Genomic DNA, 21,187 nt, shown 5'->3' with positions numbered 1-21,187 from the left:
CTTACTCAACTCACTGCCGCTGTGATCCCACCCACTTGGAAAAAATAACCAAGCTCATCAAAGAGATGACTGCAAGGGACCTGCTACCACTCAGTTTCATTAAGGACAAAGGCTTCTGAAAATTAAATGGACTATATCGAGCCTGAATACACGGTGCCAGTGTGGAAAATTATCACGTCAAGGCTGGAGCTGGCACATCAGAAGATGATGGCAAACACAAAAGAGAGTATAGAGAAAGCAGAGTATGTGGCAATAACTACAGATGGCTGGACATCAATGACAGAGACTTAGATGACCATGCCATTTTATCGTTGAATCGAACGAATCAGTAAGGTGCTCCAGACTCATATGCTCAGTGAAAACTAGGCAGAGGACTTCCAAAGAGCCATCAGCAACTGGGGTCTAAAAGACAAGGTTACGGACTGCGTCCATGGCAATGCAAGTAACAGTACTGGCCACCATGAACTTCTGAAATGGGAGTCAATTGTCTGCTTCACCCAAAAACTGAAATTAGCCATAAACGATGAATTGAAGGCTAAAGCCTTCAAATGCTGGTGCATGCACAAAACTGGTGAGCCATTTTCACCATAGTACTGTGGCAACCATGACATTAAAGGAAAAGCAGGAACAGCCAGCTTTTGCCCCAACACGAACTAATACAGTCCTGCAAATCATGCTGGAATTCTGTCAGTGGCATGTTCTCACGACTTCACAAGCAAAGATGGGTGATTATTGCTGAACTATCTGACAGATGCATCACTAAACTTCCAGAGGCCAGAACTTTGGAGTTGTCCGATTAAAAACTGGCTGACAATTAAGACCATGCTACCCATATTGGAGTCCCTCAAAAGTGCCACTACTATATTATGTAGCGAGGCATATGTGTCAGTTTCCATTGTGTTTCTCATGGTGATGAGTTTACTGAACAGGTAGCACAAATACAAATGAAGTTAAAATTGTATTTAATACAATTTCTAGTAGTAATTAAGGATTGGCGATATAAGAAAAAAATTTAACTATGACAATATATAAAATAAGATATACAAACTTTAATGGAAATTAATTCAAAAACCTGCAAAAGAATAAACCAAAAAAAAAAAAAAAAAAAATTTAAAAATAATGAAAGTTCCATTTTGGATTAAAACGATGTCCAAAGTAATGGTAGGCCTGTCATGTCCATTGCAATTAAACAACTTTTTCAAAACATAAGACTGTCAGGATCTAGTCACTTTGGTTATTCATGGTTACTGACACCCATGTTCTGTGTTTTGTGTTGAGCACATGGCTCAGTGTTTTTTTCCTGGCCATGTGCTCTGTGTGTCTTTGTTCATGCCTCTGTGTGAGGGAACAGCTTCGAGTTTGATTCCCTTGCCGTGCGCTCTTCTGTCTAGTTTGTGTTTTCATGTTCGTAGCTTGGTGTCTGGGTCCTGATTCGTCGGTCTAGTTTGGTCTCAGTTCTGGCGTCGGGATCCAGACACTCATGCTCCATGTCTCGTCTTTGTGAGCGCATGGCTTCAGGTTCGGTTCTCTTGCCATGCGCTCTTCTGTCAGTCTTGTGTGCAGTGTTATTTGTTTAAGCACATAGCTTATGATTGTGTTCATTCGCCATGTGCTCTTTTGTCTTGTCATTGTGTTTGGTGTGAGCACATGGCTTCTGTCAGGTTTTGTTTGCCATGTACTCTCCTGTCTCGTGTCTAGGCCATGCCGCTTTGTTACCTTGTTAATAGTTCATTTGCCTCACCTGCCTTCCCTCGTTAACCTCCACATTTCCTTCCCTATTTAATCTCCCTGTGTTTTCTGTCCTGTGCCAGTTTGTTGTGGTTGAACACCCTGTTAGATGTCTGTCTAGTCCTGTCATGTCCTGGTTCTCCAGCCCAGCCAGTCTGCTCGTCACCTGTCCTGGGCTTTGGGTTTTCCCCCGTGGGGTAGTTTTTGTTTACTTTTGTATAAATAAAGTTCATAACTTCTAACTCTGCATTTTGACCTTCTCTCCACAAATCCTGACACAATATTTTTTTAAATAAGTAGTAATCTGTTATATGTACTTGGCATCGTTTTTCAATCCAAGCCATTTCTCTTTACAGTTGAAAATATATGCGTTTGCTTTAATTCTGAAACCAACCACTTCTTTACGAATTGTTATGGATTAATAAGCCTTTCATTGCATATTGGAAATATTTTTGGCAACCATATACTAAAATTTAAATGCACTGTTAAAGCTTTTATTTAATCATTCCTGATGTAATTTACTGTGTGCGATCGCTTCTTTCTCAGAGGTTGCAGCAGAACAGATGCAGGTTGGAAATCTTTATGACATCACCAACAGTTTAGTGGAGGGTAAGAAACGAAAAAAAGAATGGAACCCATTTAGGATGCATGTAATAGAACTGGCGCAACAGTTTTTATTTTACCATTTTAACCAGCACTGATTGGTTTGCTCTCAATCCTCAACACAAGCACTTCTGCTTTCTCCAGGTGGACGTGCAATGGGCTTTAAAAGAATGCATCATAGCCTCCTATCAAGAAGGTGTAACTGCTTATGAAGACGACGACACAAACGGAACACAGTGAGCCTTAGCTCTTTCTTTTGGGATGACTATGGAGAGTCCATGCCTTTTGATGCACTGGAGCATTACTGGATGGAACCATCTATTCCGTCAAGTGAAGACCCACTACAGTGTTGGTGTGAGAAGGCCAGATGCTTACCCAAGCTCTAATGACTTGCAAGTTGCTTTCTCTGCATGATTGCAACTTCTGTTCCAGCCGAACAGGTTTTTTCAAGTGCAGGGATTATTGTTTATTGCCTCAGGTCCCGTCTTTCACTGGATAATGTTGATATGTTAATTTCACTCAACAAAAATGAATGCTCTGAGTAAGTGGTAAATTGTTATCGTTGGCTAGGTATCCCTATTTATTCATTTATATTTTCGTAATTTTTTACCTTAGCAGTTGAAGTAGGCTATTATTCAGGTAGTTTGATATAAACACTTTAACTAGCTTATTCAGCAAAATTCTCTTCAAACTGTTGCTTCGCTATGACAGAAGTTGACATGAAAAAGAAACTCGTAGAAAACGACAGTTCACGCTAATGTCCCCTATTGCGACCCTTGAAGCAACGCTGGGAATGCATGTGTATTTGCATTGTGTTATGAATGCACTCTAACATATTTAGGAAAATAACGTATGAAATCGAGATTTGCATTCACATACTCGAGTATGTTTTAGGCCCTAGAATGGAATGCATCTGTTTGTTAATGTTACACCATGATAATGGATACTGAAAACTTAGGGCTCAACACTTATTTTCAGTGTTTTGCTTTCCAACAGCTTTTACAACATTTAATCATATTAAATGGGTCTTATCTTGACCTGTTACAGTATCTGTGTTGTGCTTGTCTTAGATTTATTGTGCACTCATGTGGGTTGAAAGTGATACAACAGCAAGAAAGAGTGGGAGAGTGTTTTTATTAGCAAATAAACTAAATCTTTGCATGATTATAGTTATGCACATGCCCTGATCTTTTGCCATAAAGGGAAAACATTAACTTCTGTAAAATGTTGTAAATAGTGCCTGCCTAAGAACACATAAAGCACCTTGAGAAAAACAGTGAGCATTTAACACCTAACAGATTATTATTATTTTTGTTTTAATGAATAAATAAATAAAATCAGATTTTATATGCAGTATATTGACTCTGAACCTACTATATATGTCTGAACCTTACCTTTTTCTTTTCTTGTTTTTCTTGTCCAGGATCTTAGGTGGGTATATATCTATTCAAATAAGTAGGAAGAAAAAGTGCAAAAACCAAATGTTACTGGTTCAGATGACACGCCAATCTGAAACATATTGCACACAAAACTGGAAAGCATTTTGGAAAAGCGCAAGCTCCAATCATATTGCCAACAGCAGCACAACTTTCGAGAGGGGTGCACATATTTTTATCTGCCGGGATTTTTTTAAGCAATTTTATACAATATTTTTAATTAATAAATTAGCATTTTTGATTGTATGCTATGCATTGTGTACAAAAAAGGTTAAACATATAATTGTCACAATAAATAATAAAAAATACATTAAAATTCTTTATTCTTTAGTCTTTATTCTATAAATATAATGGGATCTTTGTTATTGGCTAATCCAGTTACGGTACTGTTTTATAAAATCATTTACTGCATTATATGTTTGATGTCAACCTAATTTGATGTCCACCAACAAACATTTAATCAAACTGCATAGTTTAATCAAAATTATTGTGTTCCCTTTTTCTGTTGCGATCGGTTTGACTGACACGGATGTGCATGCATTTATTGGAGTGTTGCTTGAAAACCAACTGTTTTCCAAAAGAGAAAAGAGAAGAGTCTGATACCTGTTTTTTTTTTTTCTTCTGAACTCCATATCGACAGATTATTTCAATTTTATCATCAAAATGGTGTTTAAATAAATGAATTAATTAAAAATGTAATCAAATGAAAATAACAATTAATGAAATGTAATTAATTTAAGAGCAAATGGGAGCCGGATGCACACTACAACTTCAAACTTTTATTAACAGAAAAGATCGCTTTTCAGCTATAAGCACCAGCTAAAATATTTGCTTTTCAGCACACACACACAGCTTCAATCGATCTGGATTGCCCTTTAAATCCCTCTCCGCTCTCACTGCAAACACAAAACATCTGTTAGAGGTGATGTCCCACAGGTGTCAGTCCTCACCGCACTCACTCTCTCGGCCTCGCTCTCCACAGATGTCACTCGGCCACGCCCCCATCACCACATACCCCCATTGCCTGACTCAGGCTGGGGAGCCATCCAGCCTGTCATTTACTCCCCCCCATTCCTGGAGAGGAAATCCGCAACAGCCATCTGCGCCTCCAGCCTGTGGACCACCTCAAACTTAAACGGTTGGAGAGCTAACAGGTGATCCACATATTGGCATCCTTCATGCAATGGAGCCACTGGAGCGGGGCGTGGTCCGAACAGAGGGTGAAAGCACATCCCAACAGATGAGGACCGCCCACTTAATGGCCAAACACTCCTTTTTGATTGTGCTATACTTAGTCTCTCTCATCGAGAGCTTGTGACTAATGTACAGCACTGGGGCATTCCTCCCTCTCCACCATCTGGGACAGTAATGCTTCCAACTGCCTGTATGATGCGTCCGTCAGCAAGATAAAAGGGAGAGAGAAGTCAGGAGAGTGCAATAACAGCCCGCTGCAAAGTGCAGCTTTCACTTGCATGAACACCTGCTGACATGGCTCCGTCCACTGGACTGGATCTGGTGCCCCCTTTTTAGTAAGATCAGTCAGCGGGCTGATGACGGTAGAATAGTTGGACACAAACCTACAATAATAGCCAGCCAGCCCCAGGAAATGTCTCACCTCCTTTTTGGTCTTAGGTCTTGGGCAGGCTGCAATAGCTGCAGTCTTATCAATTTGGGGCCACACCTGTCCATGACCCAAGTGGAAGTCCAGATACCGTACTTCCACCCATCCAATTGCACAATTCTTAGGGTTTGCCGTGAGTACCGCCCATCTCAACAACTTCTGGACATCCCTCAGATGCTGCAAGTGCTGCTGCAAATCATTACTGTAAATAATGATGTCATCCAGATAGGCAGCGGTGTAAGTGGTGTGCAGTCTGAGGATTCTGTCCATGAGCCGCTGAAACATAGTGGGGGCCTCGAAAAAAACAAAAGGGTGACAAATTGGTGTAAGCCAAATGGTGTGCAAAATGCTGTTTTTCATGGGACATGGGAGTTAAGAGGATCTGCCAATATCTTTTTGTCAAATCCAGTGTCGAATAAAAGCGAGCCACACCTAACCGATCAAGCAGTTCATCAATCTGTGGCATTGGGTATGCATCAAACTTAGACACCACATTGACTTTTCTATAATCCACACAGAACCAGACCAAGCTGTCACTCTTTGGAACCAACACAACCGGACTGGCCCAGTCACTGTGGGATTTTTCTATTACCTTCTATTACAGCATGGCCTTTAATTCTTCCCGAACCACTTTTTTTTGTGTTTGGGTAAATGGTAGGGATGACTGCGTACTCCTGAGGTCGTTTCGATATGGTGCTCTATGAGATTCGTACGACTGGGAAGAGGTGAGAACACATCAGAGAATTCTCTTTGTAATCTGGCAACCTCCGTGACTTGTGACACTCGATCGGTGGTTTTTAAGTTCTCCTGCAGTCCGAGCTCCTCCCTCTCCGTAACCACCATCGTCAAAGTCACAGGGACCACCTCTCTCCATGGTTTTAGGAGATTGAGGTGGTAAATCTGATGTGCTCTGCCTCTATCCATTAGTTTAACCTCAGAATCGATTTCCCCAACTCGCCGTGTGACCTCAAACAGCCCTTGCCACTTGGCGAGTAATTTAGAGCTCGATGTGGGGAGTAATATAAAAGCTTTATCTCCTGGTGCAAATTCCCATAGCAAATTCTTTGACGTTCTTAAGCCTGAAGGAAATTCTTCTGTGTTAATTGCCCCAGTGTGTGTAGTTTTGCTCTTAGGTCAAGAACATATTGAATTTCATTTTTGCTGTTTGAAGGTCCCTCCTCCCAATTTACTCGTAGGACTTTGAGCATGCCACGCGGTCAACGCCTGTACAATAATTCAAATGGGGAGAATCCTGTACTGCAAATAATAGGGGCTCGAGCCACTTGTCCCAATTTCCAGTGTCCTCGTGCACAAATGTACTAATCATATTTTTTAGTGTCTGATTAAATCGTTCAACCAAGCCATCCGTTTGGGGGTGATAAACGCTGGTCCGAATCGATTTAATCCCCAATAATTCATACAGTTTGCGTAGTGTGCGTGGCATAAACATTGTGCCTTGATCAGTGAGGATTTCTTTCAGAATCCCCACTCGGGAGATTATTCTGAAGAGTGCCTCTGCAACACTATGTGCTGAGATGTTGCGCAGAGGCACTGCTTCTGGGTATCGTGTTGCGTAGTCCACCAGAACCAAAACCAAAGCGATGCCCATGTGCCATCTTCTCTAATGGCCTGACGAGGTCCATACCAATAAGATCAATGGGGACCTCGATCAACAGAAGGGGGCACAATTGTGCTCTTGGGGTGGCTGGCGGATTCACCAGCTGACATTCACGGCATGCCGCACACCATCTGCGAACATCCCCTGGAATGCCCAGCCAATAGAAACAGGCCATTAGATGGTTCAGGGTCTTTTCTTGGAATAGCATTTCTCAACGGCTCTTTGGGATTAATAATTGGGTTGTATCTTCCTTTGCCTGAGCATCCTGTGTCACTCGATACAACCGATCCTTGATAATTGAAAAATACGGATATGCGAGTGCAGTGTCTGGCTGGAGCCGTTGACCATCAATAATTTTCACTTGATCAAAGGCATGCCTAAGGGTCTCATCTCATGTCTGCTCCAGAGGGAAATCCCCTGCAGGGAATCCTCTAAGGGCTGGGGAAGCCGAGACTTCCCCCTTCCTTACGTCATCCTGATGCGGAGCTGATGAAGATGGCCCTGGCTCCGATGTCCCAGCCAGTGAATTGCAAACCACACACCGAAACACTTTGTTACAGGAACCATCCACACAAATTTATCTAAAAAAAGTGGTAAATGCCAGCCAACTCATACACAAGATTAGTGGATGGGTGAGGCGGGGACTAATCATAGCCTCAACACTATGCTTTTGTCCCTGAAATTGAATGATGATCATCACTAATGGGTAATCGTGAATATCCCCTTCACCCGCCACCTTGTATCCAAAACCTAGGATTGAACCAAGCTTTGGTGGATGGAGGTTTGATTACAACCTGAATCCACCAAGGCTTGATATGTACCCCCCTTTATACTCACAGGTATCCAGTACGCTCCTGCTCAGTCAGGGGCAGCCTGTGGTGCATGGGGGATCCGGACCAATGTCTCCACCTCGATCGTGGGGCATTGGTCCTGGAAATGTCCAGGTTCCCCGCAGCTCCAACAGACCAGCCCAAACTTCATGCCCACTAGCCTGTGGAGGAGAGCGGAGAGGGTTAGGGGAAGCCAGCGGGATGAACGGCCCAAGGGACCCGGTAACGGGTTTTGGTAAAGGAATTCCCGTTTCCAGGGAACAGGAACGGGGTGAGGGGGAGGGAAGGGGGAGGAAAGAGAAAGAGAGGGAGAGAGAAAGAGAGAGGAAAGGGCTCGCCAGCCCCAGGATACACTGCTATCTGGTCATCAGCCAACTGGATTGCCGCCTCCAGCGACGCCGGACGGTGGCACTGGACCCACTCTTCTGTCACCTTTGGCAGTCGGGAGATGAATTGCTCCAGCACCATGATGTTGATGACGTCATCTGTGTCGCCCAACTCCTCAACCAGCAACCACCGTGGGCAGGTGTCGCGAAGCTGTTGTGCGAAAGCAAAGGGTGGCTGACCTCGCTCAGCGTCAGTGTGCGGAAATGCTGGTGGTGCATTTCTGGGCTGCGGCCGACCCATTGCAGCATGGCTTTCTTCAAATCAGAATAATCCAGGAGGTTGGCTACCAGGAGTTGTTGTGCTGCGAGTTGGGCTTCCCCCAACTGCAGCGGTAGCAGATGGACCGCCCACTGCGAGCGCAGCCACTTCAGGGCTATGGCTGTGTGCTCAACGAGCTCCAGGAAAGCCTCCGGGTCGTCCTGTGGTGCCATCTTAGCGAGCGTCACATGGGGTCTGCTGCTGCTGGTGTCGTGGCTGAAGCCCCCTCCTTGGGTAGCAAGCTCCGCAACACCCGTCGGTCCTCCGCATGGGCTGCAGGAACGCTTCTACTGCTCCTTCTGCAGCGCCATGAGGGCCTGGTGTTGTGCCTGGTGGATGCTGGCGAGGGACTTGAAGACTTCTTCCAGCGGCAAGGACATCATGACAGCTTATCCCTCCTCTTCCTGGGTTTCAGCACCAGTGTAACAGGTTTGTTCAGTCATGTAATGAGGAAACGGGAGCCGGGTGAATACTCCAACGTCAATTTTATTAACAGAAAAGATCGCTTTTCAGCTATAAGCACCAACTCAAATATTTGCTTTTCAGCACACACTCACAGCTTCAAGCTCGGCTCTCTCTCTCCCTCCAGCTGTCTGGATTGCCCTTTAAATCCCTCTCACTGCAAACACAAAACAGCTGTTAGAGGTGATTTCCCACAGGTGTCAATCCTCACCGCACTCACTCTCTCAGCCTCGCTCTCCACAGACGTCGCTTGTCCACGCCTCCATCACTACAAACATTATTAGCCATTCTTTTATTTTGTTCTAACCTGTTACCATTTGGAAGGGAAGCTGCGTAACATCTGAACCAGAACAAAAGAATACATTTGTTGCTCAGAATGAACCGAAATGGAAAACATTTTGTTTTTAGTCCCTGGTAAGTGGTTCCTACCCAGAATAAGCTGCAATGTGGTTCAGACTTTATGTCTATGGTCAAAAGTCTGGCTATGTGAGACTAATGGTCACTTTTTCCAGCACCTATTGTCTTATCAAATTGTGCAAAACATGAAACTTGTTTGTTACAAATCAATCAATAAAAGGCACTATCACACCTGCTTTTGTGGTATAACAATTTTATTAGAAAAATTAGACCTTTTTCATCTTTCAGTGCTGCCATGCTTTTAGCATACAACAATACAATATAAAATCTCAACCCAAAAAGAGCTAATAAAAGCAGATTTTCATTAATGCTATTGCAGCATTTAGTTGGTCATGCTGTTTTCTGTACAAGTAACATTCCACGAAAAATACAAACACCCGCCCGGGCACTCCATGATTTAAACAACTTCCTCTGAAATACTTCTTGCTGCCCAGTTGAATTGTTACAAAGTGTCATCAACAAAACGTTCAAATCGGTAGTTACACAAGGAAAGAAATAGATAAATAGAAGTACATTGCAAATGAAGACAAATGTGTCGAGTTTTGATATTTCTCAAGAGCCCAAGGCACCCAGGCTTGAAATATGTTGGCAATTATTAAGTTATTTTGTACAAAACGCACACACACATAAACACACACGCACACCAACAAAACGAACAAATAGAAAATGCTTTAAGCAGGAGGTGATAAGACAACAAAACCACAAGAAAAAAAAGAAAAAAAAAAAACATCGTTTTGTACTCATCTTTGCGTGCTTTACATTCTACATCCGTAATTCACAGTGAGTATCCCAGGCAGTGGGTGTATATCTAATAATCCTGATGAGAAATAGAAATCTACTCTAAGTGGTTTTCAAAAATCTACTGTATGTCTACATGGCTTCCTGTGGGGGGGGGTGGTCCTGGATGTAAAGATGAAAATCTGTGCCATATCATGTTGAAGTAGTTTTCCAGTAAGGCATTGTTTGCCCAGATGACCATAGGAGAGCAAAAACAAAGAGCGTCTTCAATTAACACCAACCCAAGACTTTGCCCTGAAGATCCAGACATAAATGAAGAAAAAAGTGATTGTTCTCAGTCCTGATTTTGTTAAGAGACAATAATAATTAAAATGTCTCAAGAATTCAAGATGAAATTGATTGATGTGCATGTTGTTTTCATGTGTTCTTTAAATGAAAGATTTTGGTAACTGAGACCTGGTAACTCTCATTTCTCATTGGCTTTTGGAGATTTCTGAGCTCTTTAGTTTAGTTGGCGACAAGCCTCAAATGTCCATTTTGAAGCACCTCCGTAGACTTCAATGCTGGTTTCCAACCAAGACAAGACGTTGCCCACTTGAGCTTTGCTGCTGCATGTGGCCAAGTTATAAATCTCTCCAATGGACAGCTTTCGATCCCAGATGTTAAAATTTGCCATGTCACCAACAAACGCTTGAGTAGCATCAAACCCTCCACCGAGAGTGTCCTGCAGGCAGATAAAATTTATTTGAGATGCTGAATAAACACTAAATAACTTCAAAGGCATATGATGATGCCCTGTTAACCTTTGAAGCTAATTTGTCCATAAATTATTCATATCTTCCTGTCATCCCTACAGTTTTCTTTGAAGGTCTCTCCATGTAAAATGAGCTAAAATTGTCTATTAGTCCTGCAATAGTATATTTTAGAATGGAAAGTTTCCAGTGATATCACTTTAGTATTGGCTCTGTTCCAAAACCTTGTTAGCTGCCTCGCTGTCTACTACCTACAAAGGCAGCATCCTAAAAATGGAACCTCATAAGTGACAGATTTGCAACGCTCTAAATAAGCAGCAACTCTATATAAGTGTGTCAGACATATGGCACTGCTAATGTGAACTTGCAAAGCGCAAGGAAGACTTGACTCACAAATGATTTCAATATACAGAGTTCCCATGGTCATGGAAAACTGGAAATATCAGGGAAATTTAAAATGGCATTTTCCAGGTCTGGAAAAGTAATAGGAATTAATAAAATCTTAAAAGTCATAGAAATTTGTATAATAAATATTATAGCTGGGTATTTATACAGATCACCCGATTCTGATTCACAAGCTCTCAATTTGATTACGATTCAGTTTGATTCTGATTTCTTTTGGGTATATTTCAGTTATGTCCAGTTTGCTTACATATGACAATTCTCTATGCTGTTAATTATACCAACTTGGTACATTGCATAAAATGTATATTTTACACATTTTATTTTATCATTAATTTTCATAATTTTGGTCACATTTTAACTTTTTAAAAATGAACAAAATCCACGTATTCCATTAATAAATATGATATCTTCAAAATTGCATATTGTATATACAGTATACTGTATATAGTGTTACATGTTTATTGTTTAAATGCATAATTTGTACTATTTACAATATTTACATTTATACTGTATGTAGAACAATTGCTTAAATGGTACTGTCTCTTTAAGAATAGCAGCAGTTCATTGAGTGTCTGACAGAAGTGTTTTGTTTGAGCACATATTAACAAGAGTGGAGTCGAATGGCTTCTGCCTCCGTGCTACAGTATGTGTGATTAGAAATAAACATTTCTATTTTTGTTGTTTTTGATCAACAACTGACTGTAAAGAACTGAAAGGGTATTAAAAGAGACATTATTCAATGACAAATGGATTGTGTGAATCTTGTCTAACCAAACTCTTACTCTCAACATGCATTGAAAGGATCTCGATGCTGAACTTCTTTGGCAATATGCTCAAACATTGGCAATTTAAATCTGAACATTTATCAGCTAGTGACTTATCACAGACATTTTTAATGAATAGTGTGAAATTTGGTTGCATTTGCAAGTTGCGTTACTTGCATTGTAGAGGGTTGCGCATAGAGTAAAAGATCAATCTTGGAATTTTAAGAATCGATGAAGGGATTGTTCAAATGAAGATTACAATTAATCAGAAAATAAATATTTTTACCTAGCCCTAATGAATATAGATTTTTCTAGTTATGCTTTGTAGTTAGGTATTTAATTGGCTAAATATTGTTCTTGTGTAAAGTAAAACTTGCTTGCAACCCATTGTAATGTGTGTGAATTGTTCTTTTAAGTCATTTTTTTTTTTTTTTTTTTTTTTTAAATGAATGAATGAATCAAAATGAATCAGTCAGACTGGTTCACAAATCTTAACGATTTATTAGCGTATCAGTCTGATTTTGATTGACTTAAAAATCCTTATCCAGTAATCACCAGTGGTCCTGGACTTGAAAATTAATTGGTTAAAAAGTGTGGAAACCCTGAACAGTTCGGTGTTATCATGTTGCTAAACAAATATCACATTAATTAGCACACACAAGTATTTGGTAGAATTGTCTTTTTAAATGGATTGGTAGCAACAAAAAGTATAATTTATAATTATCTATAAATCATTTATATAATTTATAAAAAGTATTATAAATAGCATTTACTATCTAACTTTCTCACGCTTCAGCCGTCATCTTGGATGTGTTTTTTTCAGTGAGCTTGTTGCAATGCATTATGAGAACTGCAATGCAATGCTGACTTACAATTTGCCCAAAACAAGGTATCTAAGCAGTTTTGGCATTTAAACAGCCTTTGCATAGGAATCCTTCCTACAATATCTTAAGATGCTGCCTACGTTGGATCATCATATGTTCCTCGCTCATCATTAAATCAACTTTAATCTAAAATGACCATGCCACACTTTGCCACCCCATTATTTGCTGAGAAGTTAAACAAGAGGATCTATACCTGCTCTTGTCCCAGAATAAGGACCCCTTGTGGTTTGATTGGATGATACGGAGCCAGACTGTCCCCATTTCCCCTCATTACACCATTCTGGTAAGCTTCCCACACGCCATCTCGTGTAGTCCAGGTCACACAGATGTGATGCCATTTCCCATCATTGATGAGGAAAGGCAGCTTAGCAACCTACATGAAAAGAAGGCAAAGTTAAATATGATATTTATTTTGATGCAGACTGCATGCTTTTAGGTTTTCAGTTTGTGATTATCTGAATTTACTCAAACTATCTATCTATCTGTCTGTCTGTGTCTGTCTACTTACCGCTAACCAACTGCCTAGCAGCAGCACTATAGCACTATAGCACTATAGCATGCACACAAAGCACTAAGGTGATTTGTGTGCATGCTATAGCGCTATAGTGCTGACTAGTAATGCTATAGCAACTGACTAGTAATGACCTAGCGACCACCAAGAAAGCCATAACAACCAATCAGATAACCTTACCAACGACTTACCAACACCCTAGAAACTAGAGGTTGACCGATAGTGGATTTTGTCGATACTGATTACTAAGGTGTTGGGAAAGGCCGATAACCGATTAATCGGCCGATAGTTTCTAAAATCTATTTATAGAATGTCAAATATGTTCTTATTCTTTCTATACTATGGCAGGCAAAGACAAAGAGTCCAAAATGAATGAAATCCCAGGTGAACTTTTTTTTTAACCAAAATCCCAATAATGACCAGAATCCCATAACAATCTTCCATTCAGAATACCCTAGTAATACCCTAGCAAGCACTCAGAATACCTTAGAAACCACCTAGAAACTGCCTAGCAACCCCCATCTATCAGGCTGTATAAATGTAAGAGACATTTTCACATTTCAAATATGTCACTGACTTAATGGGATAATTTATTTCTCAGTATTGTTCAACACAATGCTTATAAAGAGAGAATGTACCTTGTCATTGATGAGCAGTTCCATCGGGTTGTTTCCCCATTCAATAAGAACCAACTCATTGGCCTGACCAGGTACTGCGTATGAGAAAGGCGTGCCCACTCCTGGAGAGGCGTTGGATTTAAGCCACATGCACACAGTGAAGGCATACATCTCCGGAAGACTCTTCTTGACTTTAGCATACATGTAATTGGTCCTTAGTGGGAACGTCAGCTGAAATTTATCCAGTGGTCTGTTTTCCTTTTGACCTGTGAAACAAAAAGCATTTGAATCCTAAAGTCATATCTGACATGTTATCATTGCATTCTAGCAAAAACACAGTCAACAAAATGGCTGAACTCTATGTAGTCCATAATAACTTTGTCAGAAGGTCTCTACCTAAACAATTACTCACAATTCAACAACTTTTTATTTCCATTTATCCTAACATTAAAATTAAAGCAAAATAAAAGGTACTATTTGCATTTCAAAGTTATTTTTTATGCAGTTAAACAAATTGAGACTTTTAGCCACATAGTCACTAATTTTCCAATCCCAAGGATACTTTTTTTATTATATAATTTTTGCCTGAGGAAAGACCATACCATACCAGCACCGTTGTCCCACCGGGGAGCTCCCCCACTGTTTCTACCTCAGTTTTTGATGCTCACTACAACTTACAAGGAGTAAAATCAGCAATCAGTATTCTAGATGCGTCATCAGACAGACCTGGTATGACAGGCTTCATTACTGATTTCAATTACAAAGGAATAGTTCAACCCCAAATCATACCCCATCATCGCCCTCATGTCATTCTAAACCCGTATGACTTGATGTTTACCAGAATGCAAGAGCTGCTCTTTCCCACACAAAGAAAGTGGATGATGATGTACTGTATAGCCTACTGCCAAGCCCCAAAAGTACCATAAAAAAAGCGTTTCGAGAACTATGGCGAAAGGTAAGATTTTCAGGGAATAATGACTTGAATTTCGTATGATTTCAAAATTCATATGGACTACTTTTATGATGCTTTTTTCTTTTTTCTTTTTGGAACTTGACGATGTGAATCCCAAACCACATTGATATAGAAAAGTATACAGCCCCTTAAAGAGCAAGGAGGGAATTTATTTGTTCCCTTGCAATTATGTTTCGTTTCCTCTTAATAGTTTCTCTTTACAATTGTGTTAACACAGAAACTAGTTCAGTTTATTTTTACCATGGTTTCCATAAAAAGAAAGATAAAAATAAATAATAAAAAAAACAAACACCTTATGAAAATTAACCATGATTTCATAATAAACTTATAATAAACCTGCAGGAAGCATGTAACCATTTTTGTGATAAAAACCATGTCTAATTTTCGGATAAAGGTATTGCGAGGGAATACAAAACTATTGCAAGGGAATGCAAATTATTGCGAAAAACGCAAAACGTATTTCAAGGAATTGCAAAACTATTGGGAGGGAACGCAAACCTATTGCAAAGGAATGCAAACTATTGTAATGAAACGCAAAATGTATTTTGAGGAATTGCAAATCTATTGCAAGAGAAAGCAAACTATTGGGAGAAAATGCAAAGTGTATTTTGAGGAATCACAAAACTATTGCGAGGTAACAAAACATATTTAGAGGAATTGGAAAACTGTTGCAAGGGAGCGCAAACTATTGCAAAGGAATGCAAACTATTGTAATGAAACGCAAAATGTATTTTGAGGAATCACAAAACTATTGCGAGAGTAACAAAACATATTTAGAGGAATTGGAAAACTATTGCAAGGGAACGCAAACTATTGCGAAGAAACACAATACCTATTTCGAGGAATTGCAAAACTATTGCGAGAGAACGCAACACTATTGAAAATTATAATCTTATGCCAAAAATCATGGTTTCTACAGTTTTACTGTAGTAATACCATGGTTAATTTTTGGTAGCCTACAAGTAGGATTTTTTTTACCATGGTTTCCATCAAAGAAAAGAAAGATAAAAAATAAAATAATAAAAAAATTATGAAAATTAACCATGGTTTCATAGTAAACCTATAGTAAGACTGCAGGAAGCATGTAACCATTTTTGTGATAAAAACCATGGTTAATTTTCAGATAACTGTATTGCAAGGGAATGCAAAATGTATTTAGAGGAATTGCAAAACTATTGCAAGGGAATGCAAGCTATTGCGTGAAAACGTAAAATGTATTTCGAGAAATCGCAAAACTATTGTGAGGGAATGCAAAACGTATTTTGAGGAATTGCAAAATTATTCGGAGGGAATGCAAAACTATTGTTAGAAAATGCAAAGCGTTTTTCAAGAAATCGCAAAACTATTGCGAGGGAACATGAAAAACATTTTCGAGCAATTGCAAAACTATTGAAAGGGAACGCAAACTATTGCGAAAAAACAAAACGTTTTTCGAGGAACAGCAAAGCTATTGCAAGGGAATGCAAAACTATTGGAAGGGAACGCAAACTATTGCGCAAAAATGCATATTTTTTGAGGAATCACAAAACTATTATGAGGTAACAAAACGTATTTAGAGGAATTGGAAAGCTATTGCGAGGGAACAAAACTATTGCGAAAAATGCAAAGCGTATTTCAAAAAAAATCACAAAACTATTGCGAGGGAACAAAAAATTGTTTAGAGTAATTGCAAAACTATTGAAAGGGAATGCAAAACTATTGCAAGGGAATGCAAACTATTGCGAAAAAACTAAACGTTTTTCGAGGAACAGAAAAACTATTGCAAGGGAATACAAAACTGTTGTTTGGGAATGCAAACTATTGCAAGAAAACACAAAACGTATTTCAAGTAATTGTAGAACTACTGCGAGGGAACACAAAATGTATTTAGAGGAATTGCAAAACTATTGAGAGGGAACGCAAACTATTGGAAGGGAACGCAAACTATTGCGCAAAAATACATGTTTTTTGAGGAATCACGAAACTATTGCGAGGTAACACAAAACATGTTTAGAGGAATTGGACAGCTATTGCAAGGGAACAAAACTATTGCAAATGGAACAACATTTATTGCAAAGGAAAGCAAAACTATGTTAGAAAATTCCCTCGCTGTCCTCTAGGGGCTCCATAGAAAAGCACCGCTTGGACATTTTGCATTATATTTCCTTTTGTGTTTCACGGAAGAAGTCATTACGATGGACGTTAAGAACATTAGGGTGAATATGATGGTTTGTAACCGTAGGGTGAGTATGATGTCAGGATTTTCATCAGCATTAATCTGATCCTACTTCTGCAAAAGGTTCTGAGACAAGGGTGGGCTACATTTTAACAACTGACAACGTGATTGCACAAAACATGAATGCACAAAACACATGAGCTTGCAAAAACTCAGCTTCCGATTTCTATATCCGTAAATCATGCAATAAAACTGGTTGGGTGGAATTGGATATGCAAAGCAATGCAGCTCTGTAAAGCCCCCTCCCTCATTTCTACTGCGACAGGCAAGCGACACTACGACGGCAACTTCCCAGCTCGCTCAAAACGATCAGAAATGTGTTCCATTCAATCTTCGTGCGATCTATACGGCACTGAGCTGAAGCAGAAATGCCTATCGTTACCTTTCTCTAGATCAGTGATTCTCTGGTGCAGTGAGGTGAGAGTTGACTCGACGCGCCCGCGCTGCTCGCTCTCGTTGCGCTGCCCTGGTTTTCCTTCTTCCAAGCCGTTCACACGGGACAGGACCTGCTTCTCCAGGTCGTAAATTTTAGTCTGCAGAAGATCTTTCAAGCTGTTCGCCTGGATTGAGTTGTTATTCCGGCTAAATTGCTAAGAACGAAACAAATGTGAACAAACATGACATTTTTGTTTGTCTTGAAGAAGAAGAAGAAGAAAGGACAAACATTTTCAATGAGTTTAAGTTTACATTAAAAATACTTCAAAAATATGACAAAACGTTCATTAAGAACGGTCGACAACGGGAGCCATGGTATGAAAGACTGAGTTCTTAAATCTGCACACTGCGTAAATATGCTGTCACATAACCAAAGATGTACTTAATGGTTCAGGTCAAATAGTATTTAACATGAATAAATCGACCTGGCGATATTAAGTAAAACCAAAAAAAGTATTTTAAAAGGTCAGGTCAAGGAACTCGACGTATCCACACTACTTTAAAGGTGTTTAACATGTTTTATGAATTTCTGTCAATATGACGTTCTTAATAGTCCTACGTCTTTTTAAAAACCATTAGACTGCCTATTAGAAATAGTTAATAGAAAATAGTTTAAACACGCCAAAACGCTCATCGTTTAAGAACGCTTTAAGCAACATTCGCTTTAATGCATTACTGGCATCATATGGTGATGTGAAAGATTCATGGTTTACTGTTAAACGTGAAAATGGAGCCATTTCTGACCTTGCACAAAAAATACTTTCAGTGATGTTGTTGTCTGGTTGTTTCACTCATTTTAATATATATATATATATATATATATATATATATATATATATATATATATATATATATATACTTAAAACCAGCTAATTTCGAAATGAAGTAGGAGAATGTTGGAGGTTTTTTGACCTTGCCCCAAAAAATATTTTGTGTGTGTGTTTTAATCAGGTTGATTCATTCTATATATATATATATATATATATATATATATATATATATATATATATATATATATATATATATTATTATTATTATTATTATTATTATTATTATTATTATTATTATTATTTAAAAACAGTTAATTCGATATGAAGTAGCCTAGATTTTTAAGTTAGACTACATGACGAAACATTTTTACAGTGTAGCTTTAATCTGTAATTTTTTTGTTTTATTAATTTATTTATTTTTATCTATGGACTTCGTTTATCCTTTTCACTATTATCATTGCTTTTTTTTTTTTTTTTTTTTTTTTTTTTAAAGAAACAAGAGAGGGCTAGTTGATGTGCTCTGAAATTAAATAAAGTTGTGAAGAATCGATTTTTGCTAAATATACCTATCTTGCCTCAAAGCGTTCTCAGAAATAAAACAATGCACTGTATTCGGTAGCCTATATAGCGAGTCTCCGGAGGCACGTACCTCCAGGTTTTCGAGCCTCTGCTTGAGAGACTGTAAAGTCTGTGAGAGTTGAGCCAATGTATCCGTCGGACCTCTCGATACATCTCCCATTGTGTTCTTAGTGCCCGTTTCTTTCCGCCGTCCGCCGACCCGCGCGTCTCCGGGCTCGGACGCGCTCTGACTCTCACATCGCGCCAACTTCGAAGTCAGTTCCCTGATCGATTCCTTTTGGTTCATGATTGTTTCCTTCTGTTGCAGCACAGTCTCTCGCAGCTGCATGACCGTGCTCTTCAGATCCTCCCCGGGCACGCTGTTTTGCAGTGTGGCGGCGCATATGTCCATATCCTTGGGCACAGACGTGCAAATGAACTGGGTCTGTCCAAAGTCCTGGCTCATCCCGTCCGCCAAAAGAAAAGAAAGTATAAAAAGTTTCCAATGCATTCCTCTCGCTCCGGCCTCCATGGCGCGTTTGTTTCGTGCAGAAGTCTCGGCAGTGATTTCAGCAAGCTCCTGCTTGTTGTAATCCGCTTGTAGTGCGCTCGGGCTTTATATAGCGCACGCGGTCTGCGGCGGTAAGCTGCATTACGCGCCTGATCATGATTTCCCGCCCCTGGATATTAAAGTAGAAAAAAAAAATAATCGTGTCAGTAAATGAAACTGGGTTTGCCCCTGGCGATCGGATTTTCGGTTTTCTAAAGCTCAATTAGTAATTCCACACAGTCATTTGCAGATTCTATTTATTTATTTATTTATTTTTGCGTAGACCAGGATCATGTCTGAGCCAAAATCCCCTCAAATACTGAGATGGTGTTTCATTTCAGAAGATCAGTCAGTCAAACACGTCTCAGGTGAAATTCCCTTGCTGAAAAAATAAATTAAAATAATTATAACAGCTTAAACCAGCCTAAGGTGGTACAGCTGGCTACAAAGCTGCTTTCCACTCGTAATGCTGGTCTGGTTTGATGATTTTAGAGGGGGTCTGGGCTGGAGTGAGGAGTCTTGATCAGAGACCAGGGCTGCCTATTGATATAGATTTCCATATTCGATTCCAATTCACAGGCTCACGATTCGCTTAGATTTAGATTAGATTCAGTATCGATTCATGGGTGTATTTCAGTTATAATGTCCCTTTGGCTTAAATATGAAAGACATTTTTGTCACATTTTAGCTTTTTAAAAATGGTCACATTTGAGCTTTTTTTTAATGAACAAATCAATGTAATTTATCAATAAATATGATATTACAGATTATAGATACAGACATCGCCTGTCAGTCAACTCGAGAATGTGTATGTGCATTTGCTATACAAGCGGGGAAAATTGAATTTTTTTATTATGTTAGCTGAACTAAAGAAAAACCTCAGTTTAACAGTCTGGCGTAATAGCATTTGAGGCCACAAGAGGGCGATATACCGTTTACTGAAGACAGTCACAGTCACGATTACACACACACACACACACACACACACACACAGGACGAGCTGAAGTGGCACAGGAGATGGTAGTCCAAAGTAACGAAAGTTTTGGTACTTCTCCAAGAATGAAAAAAGTGACGTTGATGAGTTTGCATAAGGTTAGTGAAACTGGATTAACTGCACAAACTGAATGATTAGAAATAGCGATGTTTAAAAAGCAATTTCTCTGTATGTAGGTCTTTCATTCAAGCTGTCAAACCACAAAACGTCATACTTGTTACTGAAAATACATTGTGTAGGCTATATGAAAGATACATATAAACAATTTATCATCCACTGATGGCTAGTTTAAATAATCAATGTCCTTTGATAATGATTTTTGTCTAATGTAATGGAAAACTATGCAACTTGTGCTCCGTGGTGCTGCAGAATGTTGATGCTGTGCATTGGCGATGTGTTCGTACCTTTTGTAGAAAATAAATAATTGTTTTAATTTTAGAACACGCCATGTCGTCCACCAGATGCATCAGGTGTGTGACCCCCTTTAATTTACCCTGCCACTCACACTTTAACAAAGTTGTGTTTTGTCTGAAGAGACAAAGACGGTTGTGCAATGAGCAGCCCTATTTATACAATTGAAGTCAGAAGTTTGCATACACCTTAGCCAGGTACATTTAAACATAGTTTTAAAATTCCCTGTCTTAGGTCAGTTAGGATCACT

General features: G+C 39.5%; 1 protein-coding gene across 1 annotated transcript; it reads right to left on the bottom strand.

Moving 5' to 3' along the window:
- Positions 1-9,543: 9,543 nt before the first annotated feature.
- nptx1l (neuronal pentraxin 1 like) lies at positions 9,544-19,583 on the bottom strand. The gene is made up of 5 exons (XM_051717062.1): positions 19,074-19,583; positions 17,602-17,809; positions 14,053-14,297; positions 13,097-13,276; positions 9,544-10,822 (listed from the first exon to the last, which is right to left on the bottom strand). The coding sequence occupies exons 1-5, from the start codon at positions 19,512-19,514 to the stop codon at positions 10,601-10,603; spliced, it is 1,296 nt and encodes a 431-aa protein (XP_051573022.1). The 5' UTR covers positions 19,515-19,583; the 3' UTR covers positions 9,544-10,600.
- Between the last annotated feature and the right edge of the window lie 1,604 nt (positions 19,584-21,187).

Source organism: Myxocyprinus asiaticus, chromosome 14 (genome assembly GCF_019703515.2).
Source record: "Myxocyprinus asiaticus isolate MX2 ecotype Aquarium Trade chromosome 14, UBuf_Myxa_2, whole genome shotgun sequence".
Lineage (NCBI taxonomy): Eukaryota > Metazoa > Chordata > Actinopteri > Cypriniformes > Catostomidae > Myxocyprinus > Myxocyprinus asiaticus.
Note: the sequence above shows the minus strand (reverse complement) of the source record. Positions and strands in the feature narration are given on the sequence as shown.